The sequence below is a fragment of the Rhinolophus hipposideros genome (genome assembly GCF_964194185.1).
Source record: "Rhinolophus hipposideros genome assembly, chromosome: 10".
NCBI classification, from domain to species: Eukaryota; Metazoa; Chordata; class Mammalia; order Chiroptera; family Rhinolophidae; genus Rhinolophus; species Rhinolophus hipposideros.
The window spans coordinates 7487391-7501815 of record NC_138056.1 but is presented as its reverse complement, the minus strand read 5'-3'; the positions used below and the strand labels follow the sequence as shown (position 1 = coordinate 7501815).

At 37.4% G+C, this 14425-nt stretch overlaps 1 protein-coding gene across 3 annotated transcripts in view; it reads left to right on the top strand.

The window, feature by feature from the left end:
* RTN3 (reticulon 3) overlaps positions 1 to 14425 on the top strand; it is a 52674-nt gene that overhangs the window by 22405 nt on the left and 15844 nt on the right. Inside the window, exon 3 of one of the 3 annotated variants that reach the window (XM_081064442.1) lies at positions 1120 to 3477. The exons of the other annotated variants lie outside the window; for them this stretch is intronic. Within the exon in view, the coding sequence (XP_080920568.1) occupies positions 1120 to 3477 (2358 nt within the window). The remainder of the gene's footprint in view (positions 1 to 1119; positions 3478 to 14425) is intronic. 3 annotated transcript variants of the gene reach the window in all.

Here is a 14425-nt window from a genome sequence, read left to right as displayed (position 1 = left end):
TGTCTAATTATTATTCAGCTTCTCACATGAAAAAGAACAGAGCTGCGCAAGGGTAACCCCAAGGTTTTTGTCTTTCACATTCTCCAGTCGCTCATTCAGGTTCAAGCCCTCGCTGCGCTGAGCCCACTTAGGTCTCACCTGCCAAGCTGAATTCTTGATTCATTCATCTGAAATGATTTAAGATCTACTTTGTTCCAACTCCAGAGATACATGCAACACTGCAAGAAGGACAGCGCCACGGTAGCGCCTGCCCTTGGAACACTTGTTTAGGTCTTTTTCTCCAGCAAAAACTTGATAGATCAGGAAGTTGGAAAACAATGTGGTAAATCGATGGCTACTGTGGTATTAATAACTGATAAGGCTTAATTCATGTGTATTTTTTAAAAGGGTATTTTCTGTTTTAAAAGGATTTCTGGAGTTAACTCTTCTTACCCAAAGAAAACACACAGTTCAGATTTTGTTATATTGGCAAGTTGGTGCAAGAGATTTTGGAGCCAGGACAACCTTTTCAGTACCTTTAGTTTAAAACATGGAGGCCATCTGTACCTGGGACCAGTCTTTCCTGTGGATAGAAGAGAATAATTCTAGTCTGATCTTTAGGCTCATTGTTGCTCCTGAAAATCAAAAGGAACTCTGGTCACTGTTTTTCCTTAGATTCTCAAACTGTAGCAGTGGAGTTATAGAAGTGGTGTATTCAGAAATATTCAGCTCACAGATGAGAGCGTGTCAAAACTTCATATCAAGTTTTGAATAGTTCTACCAAAAAACAAAGGGCAAAAACTTCCCCCAATTTCCCTGTCTTGTTACCCTTCTTTATGCTTTACTTTTACAATGGAAAAAGTAGACTAAAAAGTATTTGTCATGAAAGTTTTTTGTGATTTGCAGTTTGTAGCATGATGTGGCTTTTCTGTTTCACCATTGGCAATTTTATGCATGTCATACAGGACAACTGTTGACATTGTTTTGTTACATATTTTTGTGTATGTGTATATACATACATCCTGTGTGTATATATGTATGTACTTTAAAAAAAAAAAAAAAAGCATGCTGCTTGGCCTGACTAGCTAATGTGTACTTGTACCTGGTAAACAATTTTTTTCTTTCAAATTCTGACCATAGAGGGATTGAGCTCTCTTTGCTCTGATGAGCCACCTTCAGAAATTATGACTTCCTCCTTTTTTGCATCTTCTGAAATACATAATACTGACCTTACAATACTACGTGGAGAAAAAAGTGAAGTGTTAGGCAGCCAGCCTATTTTAGCCAAAGAAGAAAAAGACTGCTCGGCTCTTGTAGGTGTGAAAAATATGGAACAGCCTCAGCAGACCAGTAGAGACACAGCCGAACCCCCAATTTCTGTTGCGGAAGGAGGTCGCTGTAACCGTCCTTCCATTCCAGCCAGTTTCCCACATCATCCTTCTTTGCTTTCAAAGGAAGTTGGTCAAATGGGACAGCAAATAAATAAAGATCAAGAGACCGAGAACCCGAATGAGGTACCAGGTAGGGACGATAAAATTGCGTTGGATGCTGATGACAGGTTCACTTTGCTAACAGCCCAGAAATCACCCACTGAGCAGTCTCAGGTAGAAGGCATTTGTGGATACTCCTTGTCCCCATCCAGGGTTTCAGCAGGTGGTGTTACTGAAAAAGATTCTCCTGAATCACCATTTGAAGTAATAATTGACAGAGCAGCGTTTGACAAAGAATTTAAAGATGCGTATAAGGAGAGCACAAATGATTTTGGTAGCTGGGCAGTGCCCACTGAGAAGGAATCAGCTGCAGACATTTTGGAGTCTAATGACAAAGTATTTCCACTGAGAAATAAAGAAGCAGGGCATTACCCAACCTCTGCACTGCTCACTAGACAGTTTTCACACACCACCGCAGCATTGGAAGAGGTGTCTAGATGTGTGAATGATATGCATAACTTTACTAATGAAATACTGACATGGGATTTGATTCCCCAAGTGAAACAGCAGAGCGAGAAATCTGACTACATCCCAAAAAGTACAAGACTTGACATGAGTGAATATAATTCAGAAATTCCAGTTGTAAATCTTAAAACGAACGCTCACCAGAAAATTCCTGTATGTTCTATTAATGGGAACGCTCCCATCACTAAATCAACAGGTGATTGGGCAGAAGCATCTCTCCCACAAGAAAATGCTGTCGTTGAAAAACCTCTACCAGGCTGTCTGAATTCCACAAAGGACATCAAGCGCAAAAGTGTCCAAGGCAACGTGCCGAAACAAGATGACACACTGTCAGTGTTACCTGGATCTCTGTTTGAGAAATGTGTCTCTCTGGGTTCTGGAACAGACATAGTGAAAGTGGTTTTACCTGAAGACCACCTGGAAGATGAAATGAACTGGCAGAGCTCCGTGTTGGGAGAAGTAACAGAGGCTGATAGTTCTGGTGAGTCTGATGACACAGTAATAGAGGACATCACAGCCGATGTTTCATTTGAAAGTCACAAAATTCAGGCTGAAAATCCTGTTTCCATTCCAAGTGCTGTGGTAAAAACAGATGAAAGAGAAATCAAAGAGATTCTCAATTGTAATAGGGGAAACAAAACACCTGAAAACTTCGACGTGTCTATCAGTGACTCTGAGCCCCAAGTTCAGCCTGATATCCTTGAAAGGAGTCCAGCTAGTGAGGCGGCATGTTCCCAAGTACCCAGTAAGAACGTCCTGTCAGAAGATGTGAAGCACTCAGAGAGTATGAGTGAAATTGCTCCTGAAGAGCCTATTAGAACTGAGAACCCAACACTTCCTTCAGCAGCATCTTCAAATGTTTTTAAGGAGACAGAATTTTCGTTAAATGCGACAACCTCTACCTATTTGGAGTCATTACATGAAAGATGTGTTAAAGATATAGATGATTCGTCCCCAGAGGACCTGATAGCAGCCTTTCCAGAAACCAGGGAGAAAAGAATAGTAGATAAAGATGAAAGAAAGGCCTTTGAAGCAACATCAGAGAAAATTATGGACTTTAATAAAACTATTCTTCCTGTAGATTTCTTGCATGAAAGTGAGTCCGGTGATTCTGAAATTAAAGACATAAAAAGCAAATACTCTGAACAAAGCCAAGAAACAAAGGGAAGTGAGTTTGTGGATGTTTTCCCCACCCAAGGTGCTCCAAGCGCATCTTTCTACTTAGAACAGGAACAGCTCACAATCAAAGCCCTTAAGGAATTGAGTGAAAGACAGGTTGACAAGTCAGCTTCTGCACAGGATAAAGTAGAATCTCCTGAAGAAATACTCAAGCAGACTTCCACATTTGTTCCAGAATCTTCTTGGCCACAGAAATCGTATGATGTCCTAGAACACACAGATGTCAAAACTGGATCTGATCTTGGGGTTTCCAAAAAGCCCACCATTATCAAAGAAACTGCTAGCATAGATGTTATTTCCAGCCTTAGCAAGACTGAACTGGTAAACAAGCATATCCTCGCAAGACTTCTGACAGACTTCTCAGGTAATGCTTTACGTTAGAAATACTGCATGTGGTTCATTCTGCTGTGACTGATTACTTATCGGAGTGCCATTTTTTTTAATCTCCGATTTATAGCACCAAAATTATAGCTAGGATAAAAATACATTGTATAGTGGGGAATGGTAGATTTCTTTTTAATGGTTGCTTGATTTGCTTTTCTTAAGTATTTCCCAAAGCAGTAGACCATTTGTTAAAATTAATATTCTCCTAAAAAATGTTTTTATGCTCCAGTTTTTTTCAAGGTTCTCCTTGAAGGTTGGCCGTAGGGCGATCACTGCTTTTTAAGAATATCATTAGGTTCATAATTATTTACAAAGTTTATTTGTAAATCTCCATACTAGTAGCAATGCTTAACACTTGGGGTTTTTTCTGTAGACCATCTAAAATCTATTTGACAATCAAAGATAAAGGAATTCCTGCTGGGATAGACAGTAAATTAAACTTTTAATTAATTTGATCTTATACCATGGAGATTTTATGCTCTGAAAGTAGGTAACCTATATTGTAGTACTATTTTGTGAGTACTACTTAAGAGAACTCATTCATTCTTCTACTTTGGACTTTATTTTATATTCTTCAGGCCAAACTCACTATACGGTACTAGAAGCCCTTCCCCATATCTTCTGTTTATTTGAATGATTACTTTCCTAGCAATTGGCCTGGTTTAATTGCCTCAAATGCTGTCTGTTCTGGGAAAGCGTAAGAAAAAAAAGGATATTTAAGGCTCTCCAACGGGGACCCTCAACCTCTAATCTGATACCAAGTTCTGTACTATATGGTCAATGTAGGTGCTATGTGGGGATTTATGGTTTTCCAAACATTTTTGACAATAAATCCTTTTTTCAAATGAAATCATACAGGGAATTATAATTAAAACAAAATAGTTTTTGTTAGGATCATTTTACAAGTGCGATTATACCACTTACCCTGTTTTTCTGTAAGGTTTTGTTTATGCACACAGTGGGGGGTAGGGGGCTCCATCCTTAGCAGCCGGTGGTTTCTTCTGTTTATTGCCGGAACACTGTTCAGCGTTCAGCGCCTCCTGGGGGTGACGCTTACACAGAGCGACTCGCACACCTCTGGGATCTTGCCTACACTAACTTGGTGTGCTTGGTGAAGTGCCCACGCCAGCGGCTGGGCCTCAGCTTCCTGACATTCTTGGTCACCGAGTGGCCCTTGTTGAGGCCCATGGCCACTGGGTGCCACAGAACCGTGGCCACTGCTCTTCGGTGGCAGCCATGGCCGAAAGACACCATTTACCTTTTATAAAGGCATTTCCTTCCTGAAGACCGTGGGCAGATTACTTAATCTTCCTAAATTTTAATCCTTAAAATCGATATAATAATTGTGCTTACCTTATAATAAGATTGTGAGAATTAAATGTGAAAATGCAGGTAATGCAGTTCCTAGCATGTAGTAAATATTCACTTAGCACCAAGTACAGGACCTAACTTATAGTAGGTACTGGATAACTATTTGTTAATAAATTGTTAATTAAGTGAATGAGTTGTTAATAATTATCAGTGAAAACATCGAGGCTTTTTTATAAACTCAAAAATTTGGACCAGCAGTAAAGGATAGCTGTTATTCTCTAGTCATAGAAGATTGTTGAACTTGGATTTGGGAGTGCTGATTTCTCCTTGTTGCTTTACTGTGTACAGAAGTGTGACCTTGGACAGTCAAGTTACATCACCTTTGGGGCCTCAGTTTCCTTATCTGTAAAGTGAGGATGTTGAAGTAGACGGTCAGTGTCATTTCAGTATGATTCTCTGACTCTGGTATGTTATAGGTTTCTTGGTGAGTAGGTAGAATTCTTACAGTTGTTCTTTTGAGTGATGAGGCATATAGGAATTAGGCTAAAAGAGCTGTAGTGTCTAATTTTGGCAAGTTCCTGCTTCAGTGTGACCTTAGACAACTGACCTAACTGGTTCAGCATCTTCCTTTGCTAATAGGGTGGTAATTGTTTTGCCCTGCTTTATACTGTTGTAGTAAATAAAGTTCTATGTACATACTAATTATTAGTAATTCTCAATTGACTTATTTAACCTAGTGTGAGATATGAAAAGGGCTATGGAAGTTTAAGGTATTTGTCACTGACTAGATTCTGTGATTAGTAGTAGATATTTTTATATGATAATAAAGAAAACCAGTATAAGTAGATCAAGAAGCTGACAGGTCTTTCTTTGCAAGTTACAAAATTGAAAACCTTTCAAATTGTCTTGCTTTATGAATAAATCCTTTAAAATATAAACCACTTCAGTAAAATACACCAGTCTCCACTTCTGAATAGTTTTCCTTTCTAAAATAAAACCAGTTCTGTAATTATGTTCAGGCTAAAGTTGGGGGAAATGAGCAAAAGAAACAATTTTTAAAAATGATATTTTATTTTTCTTTTGTTGTTTTATGGTATAATGTATACAAGTTCCTAATGAAGCCTCAGTTTCATTCCCTTTATGATGATATTTTAGTTGTTCAGTAATTACGGTGTTATCTGTGGTTTGACTAATCGTTTGGGGAAAAAAGTTAGATCCCTGACTCACACACCTACTTGGGTGAAGACAGTGTTTTAATTATAGTATCCACATTGGCGAGAATTCAAGGAAATAGGCAGGTATAGGTGATAGGTATGTAAGTTGTTATAACTTTTCTGGAAGGCTGCTTGGCAGTACATAACAAAGACCTAGAATTGACCTGGTAATTTTGTTTCTAGGAATTTGTTCTAAGAAAAACTTGTGTGTGAGTACAAAAGCAACTACAAAGATGTTCTTTATAGAGCTGTTTATGATGGTGGCAGATGTAGCAGTGTCTTAACAATTAGAGATTGGCTGAGTGTGTTATGACATAGCTATGCAATTGAATATTATGCAGCCATTGAATTTGTTATAGGTTTTTTTTTCTTTAAGAAATGGAAAAATATAGAAAAGTACAAAAGGACATACACTCATATTTCTATATAGAGAATTAATTTCTATTTGCTAACGTTGGTGGTTCTATTTGCTTCCAAACTAAAGAACTCTTTGATTACCACCTGCCCATTCTTTTCTCCCCTTCCCCAGAGGTAACCACCATCATGGACCTTTTCAGTTTATTTTAAATTGTGTGTGTGTTGTGTGTGTGTGTGTGTGTGTGTGTGTGTGTGTGTGTGTGGTGGTTTCTGTTTTTAAACTTTATTATCTTTGTTATGCAACTTGTTTCATTCAACATCAGGGTTTTAAACTCCATGTTGAAATATATATATAATTTATTCGTTCTAACATCTATGTAGTACTCCATTTTATTATGTTAATTTCCCTTTCAATTAGGATTTGGGTTATTTTCCATTTTTTTATTATTATAGACGGTGTTGAAATTATCCTTTACTTGTCTGTTTTTACACATGCACCTATTCCTCTAGGGTTAGTGTGCCGCTGCTTATTAATTTCACTCGTAGGTATGTGCATTATTTTTCTAGTTGCTGTCAATTTGCTGTCAGAGTTGGACTTTCTGCTGCTATGTGAAAATATTCATAATTCATTAATAAAAACTGCCTTATGGAAGACCTAGCAGAGTTTTTGCTATATGATGAGTGCTTAAAGTGGGGGAAAATGTTAGAAAACAAGGTAGTCAGAATATCCCCATTATGGTACCATTAGAAGGGAATCTATATACCTACAAACAGTGAATCTGAAGTAAATTTTTAACAACAAGGTCACAGTGGTTTTTCTTGAAGTATGGCCAAGTAGTCTTTTATTGGACCTTACCTTTCTGCATATAACTATATACTCTGGATAAAAGAAGCTTAGCAAGCACCTATTAGGATAAGGACAAAGAAAATCATATCTTGGTATTTGTGTCAGGGGTCCTCAAGACCACCCTCTATCTCAGTGATTTGCTAGGGCTCAGGATTCAGCAGTTGTTATACTCTCAGTGAACAATTTATTACAGCAAAAAGACACAGGTTAGAACTGGCAAAGGAAAAAGACACATGGGATAAAGTCCAGGAAAGACCAGGTACAAGCTTGCAGGTGTCCATTGGAATCACACAGGGATGTCCTTAATTCTCCCATCAGTGATATGTGACAGCCAACTAGGGAATCTCACTCAATTCTTGGTGTCCAGGATGACATGCAAGTACCCTTGTGACTGACCTCAGCTACTCAGACTTCATCCCCCCAGAGCAAAAACAGGTGTTTGCAATAAATCATATTGTTAGGATAAACTTATCTGGCCCCACTAATACAGCATGACCCAAGGGCTCAGAGCTCATCTCCCAGCAGCCATCCAAGGGGCAGTCCTGTGAAGACAGACCTTTCTTTGGCAGGTGCAGGGTTTGAGCATCTCAGGCCTGCTAAGTAACCCTTTCTGGCACAGAATATTATAACCAAATTGCTGAAACTAAAGATAAGGAGAAAAATCTTGAAAGCTAGAGGAAAATGACACATATAAGGGAATGACAATTAAAATTAGAACTTCTTACCAGAAACCACAGATGCCAGGAGACAGTGAAATAATAGCATCTTCTGAAGTGCTGAACAGGGGGGGAAATGTCAATTCAGATTTCTCTATTCAGCAAAAATATCCATCAAGAATTAATGCAAAATAAAGATATGTTTAGATAAAAGGAAACTAAGAGAATTTGTTACCAGAAGATGTGCACTACACGAAACACTAAAGGAAGTTGTTCAGATTAAAAGGAATTGATAACAGATAGAAACTCAGACTTTCTGGAAGGAATGAAGAACACTGGAAATGATAAACATCTGGGTATATATAAAAGACATTTTTTACTCTTCTTTAAAATATATAGACTGTTTAAAGCAGAAATTATAACGTGTATGAGATTATAATGTTTATTTCATATAGTAGAAAAGTCAGGAGGGGCGGCTGGTTGGCTCAGTTGGTTAGAGTGCAGTGCTCATAACACCACCGTCACCGGTTGGATTCTCACATGGGCCAGAAAGCTGCGCCCTCCACAGCTATATTGAAAACAACCTTTTGACTGATGGGTCCTGGAAAAACATACTGTTCCCCAATATTCTCCAATTAAAATTTAAAAAAAGAAAAGTCAAGAATATGTGGACCTATACTATAGCAAGGGTTTCTGCATTTTTTTGAGGTGGTACAATATTTTAAGTACAACTGAAAATCGATGCATATTGTATTTCTGGAAACAACCACTAAAATAATACTGCAAAGACATAGCTAAAAAGTCAATAGATAAATTAAAATCTTCAGATAATCAGAAAGAAGGCAAAAAAGGAAGAATGGGAACAAAAGACAGGAAACATGAGAATAACATGGGAGACATAACAAACATATCAATATGTTAGTGAACTAAAAGATGAGTAGAATGGCAGACTGCATAAAAATGCAAGACCTGGGCTGGCCCGGTGGCTCAGGCAGTTGGAGCTCCGTGCTCCTAACTCCGAAGGCTGCCAGTTCAATTCCTCAAGTCCTGCAAGGGATGGTAGGCAGCACCCCCTGCAACTAGCAACAGCAACTGGACCTGGAGCTGAGCTGCGCCCTCCACAACTAAGATTGAAAAGGACAACAACTTGACTTAGAAAAAAGTCCTGGAAGTACACACTGTTCCCCAATAAAGTCCTGTTCCTCTTCCCCAATAAAATCTTTAAAAAGAAAAAAAACAGAAAGAAAGAAAGCAAGACCTACCTATATGCTGACTATAAAAGATGCACTTTAAATATAAAGACATGGATAAGTTGAAAGTAAATGGATGAAAAAGGTTATACCAAAAAATATATAAGTGTATGCCGTGCAAAAGTAAGCATAAGAAAACAAAGGGTATTACCAGAAATAAAAAAGTGAGATGTCATGATAAAAGATACCAGGAAGTCTTAATAGTCAATGAATGTGTATGTACCTAATAACAGGTCCAAAATATAGAAATAAAAAATTGACAGACTTAAAGGGAAAAATCGGCTAGTCTATAATCATAATCGGAGGTTTTAGTACCTCTGTCTCAGCAATTGATACACACACACACAGAGTTGAACAGCACAAGCAACCACTTTGACCTAGATGGTATTTATAGAACACTATATGCTACAGTGGCAGAATGCTCATTCTTTTCCAAGTGTACAAGGTATACGTATATTCACCAATAGAGAATCTGCTGGGCCATAAAACAACTCAGTAAATTTAAAGGATTAAAGTAATACAAAATATGTTCTAAGACCATAATAAAATTAGTTTTACATAATTGATAAAAAATGTTAATGTTTTAAACTGAATGACAATGAAAATACAATATATGTACTAAACTTGTGGAACACAGTGTTGAAAGGGAAACTTCTAGCTCTAAATGCTTATGTTAAAAAAGAAAAATATCTAAATTCACTATCTAAGGTTTTGACTTAAGAAGCTAGAAAAGAAGAGCAAAGTAAACCCAAAGTAAGTAAAAGGAAAGAAATTTAAAAAGAGCAGAAATCAATGGAATAAAGAACAAAATTAACAATGCCAAGATTTAGTTTTTGGAAAAGATCACCAAAATTGATTTCTTGACGAATTAAGGAAAGGAGAACATAGATGACCAATATCAAGCATGAAAAAGGAATTATCACTTAAGATCCTACAGATAGTAAAAGGTTAATAGAATATTATGAATAACTTTATACCAACAAATTGATCAACTTAGATGAAATGGACAGATTTTTTGAAAAATACAAGTTACCAAAGCTAACACGATTTCTATTAAATTTATTATTAAAAATCTCACCAAAAATGTCCAGGCCCAGAGGTTTTACTGGGGGATTCTTTCAGGTATTTAAGGAAAAATGGAAAGAAGACTTTCCCATTCATAGACTAGTATTTAGTAACACCCGAACTGGACAAACATTACAAAATAAATTATAGACTACTTTCCCTCGTGAACACAATAAGATGAGAAATTCTTCACAAAATATTAGCAAATGAAATTCAGCAATATCAAAAGGTTAATGCATCATGGGTAAATGGGTGAGGTTTGTTCCAGGAATACAAGCTTGTTTTAAGATTGGAAATTCAACATAATTCACCACGTTAATAAGAGGAAACCTATGTGATTATTTCAATCGATACAGAAAAGGCGTTTGAAAAAGCCTGACATCCTTTTCTGGTAAAAATGTTCAGCAAATCAGGAATAGAAGATAATCTCCTCAATCTAACAAGCGGCATCTGTTGCAAAGTACAGCTGACATATTTAATGCCGAAATATTGAACACTTTCCCCTAAGATTGGGTAAGACAAGGACGCTCACTCTTGCCATTTGCATTCAGCATCATACTGGAGGTCCTACCCGCTGGATTACAACAAGCAATAGAAATAAAAGGGATGAAGACTGGAAAGGAAGTTGTTCAACTGTCTTAATTAGCAGATGACATGATTGTTCACATAGAAAATCCTAAGGAATGTACAAAGCAACTACTAGGACTAATCAGTGAGCTTAGCAGGGTTACACAAAACTCTGTTTATTTGTATATACCAGCAGCAAATAATCAGAACATGAAATTTTTTTTAAATTTCACAATAGCATCAAAAGCATAAAATAGGAGTAACTAACCAAAAAAATGTGCAAGACCTCTATCCTGGAAACTACAAAATGGCAAGAGAGACTCTAAGCACCGTGTAAGAGGAGAGCTGTGCTGTAGTCGTGGGAAGGGAGCCTTGCCACTTACCATGTTGGTCCTACACAAATTCATCAACAGATTCAACACAATTCAAAATCCCAGAAGAGTTTTTCTATAGAAAGGGACAGGCTCATCCTGGAAATACTCAGGACCTAGCAAATACAAAGCACCTTGAAAAAGAACAAAATCGGAGGTCTTGGAATACTTACTTCGAGACAGCAATAAAGACACTATGGTATTTGCAAGAGTCAACAAACACTAGTAGATCAAAGAGAATCCAGAAATAACAAACTACCACAAATTGAGCAACTGAAAACAATACAACTTTATTACTTCCCATTTTTCATGGATCAGGCATCTGGGCATGGGTTAGCTGGATCCTCTGCTCAGGGTCTCGCCAGGCATGAACCAGGGTTGTGATCTCATATGAGGCTCAGGATTCCCTTCCAAGCTCACAGATTGTTGGCAGAATTTAGTTCCTGAAGGTTATGGGACCAGATCCCCGTTTTCTCGCTTGCTGGCTATGGGACTAGGGGTCACACTCAGCTCCTAGAGGCTGCGTTCAGATCCTAGTCTTGTGGCTGTCCTCATAGCATGGTAGCTTCTTCAAAGCTATCAGGAGAATGTCTTTAGTCTGCTACGGATCTTCTACCATTGCAATGTCAACACCAGAGTGACTATCCTATCATAGGCACAGGTCCTGCTCACATTTGGGGGCAGGAGGAAGTATTATGCAGGACACGTACACCAAAGGGCAAGAGTTTGGGGGCCACCTTAGCATAATGCCTACCATAATCCCTACTTCACATGATATGCAAAAATTAAAATAGATCTAAAACCTGAACATGAAAACTAAAACCATAAAACTTTTAGAAGAAAGCATAGGAAAACATCTTCATGACTTGGGGCAAAGATTTCTTAGGTCACAGAATGCACTAGCCACAAAATTAAAAATTGATAGACTTCATCAAAATTACAACTTGCTCATTAAAAGGCCACTACTAGGCAAGCCCTTGATTGGGAGAAAATGTTTACAAAACATGTATTTGGTGAAGGACTAGTATCCAGGAAATATTAAAAACTACATTTCAACAATAAAAGGACAAAAACAATAAAAAGTTGGGCAGAAAAGATTCTGACACTTCACAAAAGATACACGAATGACCAATGATCCAATGAAAATGTATTCAACATCACGAGTCTTCACATTTTAAAGGCAAAATATCACTTCACATCCACTGGAATGGCTAAAATTAAAGATTGCACCTAATGTTGGTGAGGTTATGGAACAACTGAAACTCTCTAAAACTATTGGTAAGAATGTAAAATAAAATAGTACAAATACTTTGGAGAACGGTTGGTTGGTTTCTTAGAGAAACCTGCCCTATGACTTAGCAACTCCACGGCTGAGAAATGAAAATGTTCATGCAAAGACTTGACATATGTTCATAGCAGTTTTATTCACCAGTAGTTCAAAGCTGGAAACAGCCAGTTCCACCCATAAGGGAATAGATAACCTGTGGTATAGCTAGTTATCTTTTGATACTTGCAAAAATATGCATGACTCTCAGAAATTATGCCAAGTGAAAGAAGCAGTACAAAAATAATTACACTGCATGATTTCCATTTGAGTGAAATTCTGGAACAAGCAAACTTCTCTGTACAGAAAAGAATCAGAGCAGTGGTTGCTTGTTGGAGTGTTGTCTGGGAAGGAACATGAAACTTTTGGGGGTGATGGTTCTGTTCTCTAGCTTGATAGAGTTACGTAGGTGTATGGGTGTGTCCAAACTCAGCGAATGTATTTCATTGTATGTAAATTTTACATGTAGAGAAAAACAATACTGAACTTCAGTTAATGACATGCAAGCTGAAGTAGATATCCTGATATTTGTAATTTACTTTGAAATACATTAAAAAATTAAAATGGACTAATGGCAGATAAGACAGATTATAATTAAGTATAGCAAAACATTAATGGATAGTGGTGATGGTTGCACAACAGTGTGAATGTACTTAATAACATCACTGAACTGTATACATAAGAATGGTTAAGATGGTAAATTTTATGTTACGTATATTTTACCACAAGAAAAATAAAAAGACATTAATGGTGAAATCTAGATTATATGGGTGTTCACCCTAACCTCTTTTCAACTTTGCTGTATGTTGGCGGGAAATGAAATATTAGGGGGAAATAAAGCAGAGGGGGAGAAAAGCTGTCCCAGTTACTGATCAGTTCCCATTGTTTCCATGGGGGAAACACTCTGTAGAGCTCCTGGGGGGAGTAGAGAGGATAAGATCTCAAAAGTCAAGGGTATGTATATTACCTAAGACTTTATTTTTAAAGTTTCTTTTGTTTATTACTGGTAAAGATTTTAGACACTGTCAGCTTTTTAAGAAGAATTTTATGTCACATACGGTTATAGTCTGAAACTGTGTCACTTACCTGTATTACTGAACAGACATCAAAGAAGCATGCAAGTCCTAGAGTATCATAACCATAGGAAGAAGTGTCCTGTTGCCTGATGGAAGAACTGACTCTGGGTGGTGAACACATAATGGGATTTATAGATGATGTAATACAGAATTGTACACCTGAAATCTATGTAATTTTACTAACAATTGTCACCCCAATAAACTTTTAAAAAATTAAAAAAAAAAAAAAGAAATGTCATGTTGCCATAACCTGACGAGTGTGGAAGGTTGAATTAGACAAAGATGTGTGCAAAACTCATAAAATCACTTAAATCCTGATTGGGCTTTCACAATTATTAGCAAATAACTAGTGTTTTAATTTTACATTGGATCTAATATCTTCCGCAGACTTAAGTCTAGACTTCTTAGAGAATTTAGTAGTTGTCCAACATGTGCAAAGAAGCAGCTAGATCTAGAAGGAAAAAAAGGATAGGAAACTTAAAAGCCAGAGTTTTGTGCTTTTCTCCATTCCATCATGATTCAGCATTGCATTTGTTATCTTTAATTATATTTAGGTAACTAAGTTCAAAAGTTCACATTTGCACGTCTGCCTAGCTGTTATGTTGGGGAGTAGTCAATGCCATTTTGTTTTCTATACTTTATAAATCTGAAATTGAGGGCAAAGGGGATGTTAGGTTATTTTAGTGAATAAAAAACTTTTTTCCTGACAGTATGAGAGGAATGCTGGTTTGAGAGGGTCTCCTACAGACTACTTTGGCCTGCTGCCAGGTGCATCTGGGGCCGAAAGTATGTGTGTCTGTGATAGTGACAGTTTTGTATTCTGTCAGTGCCAGTCTGACCTGTCTGTGCAATTTTGATGGGAATGTCTTTGGTTAAGGGTAAATCTGTAG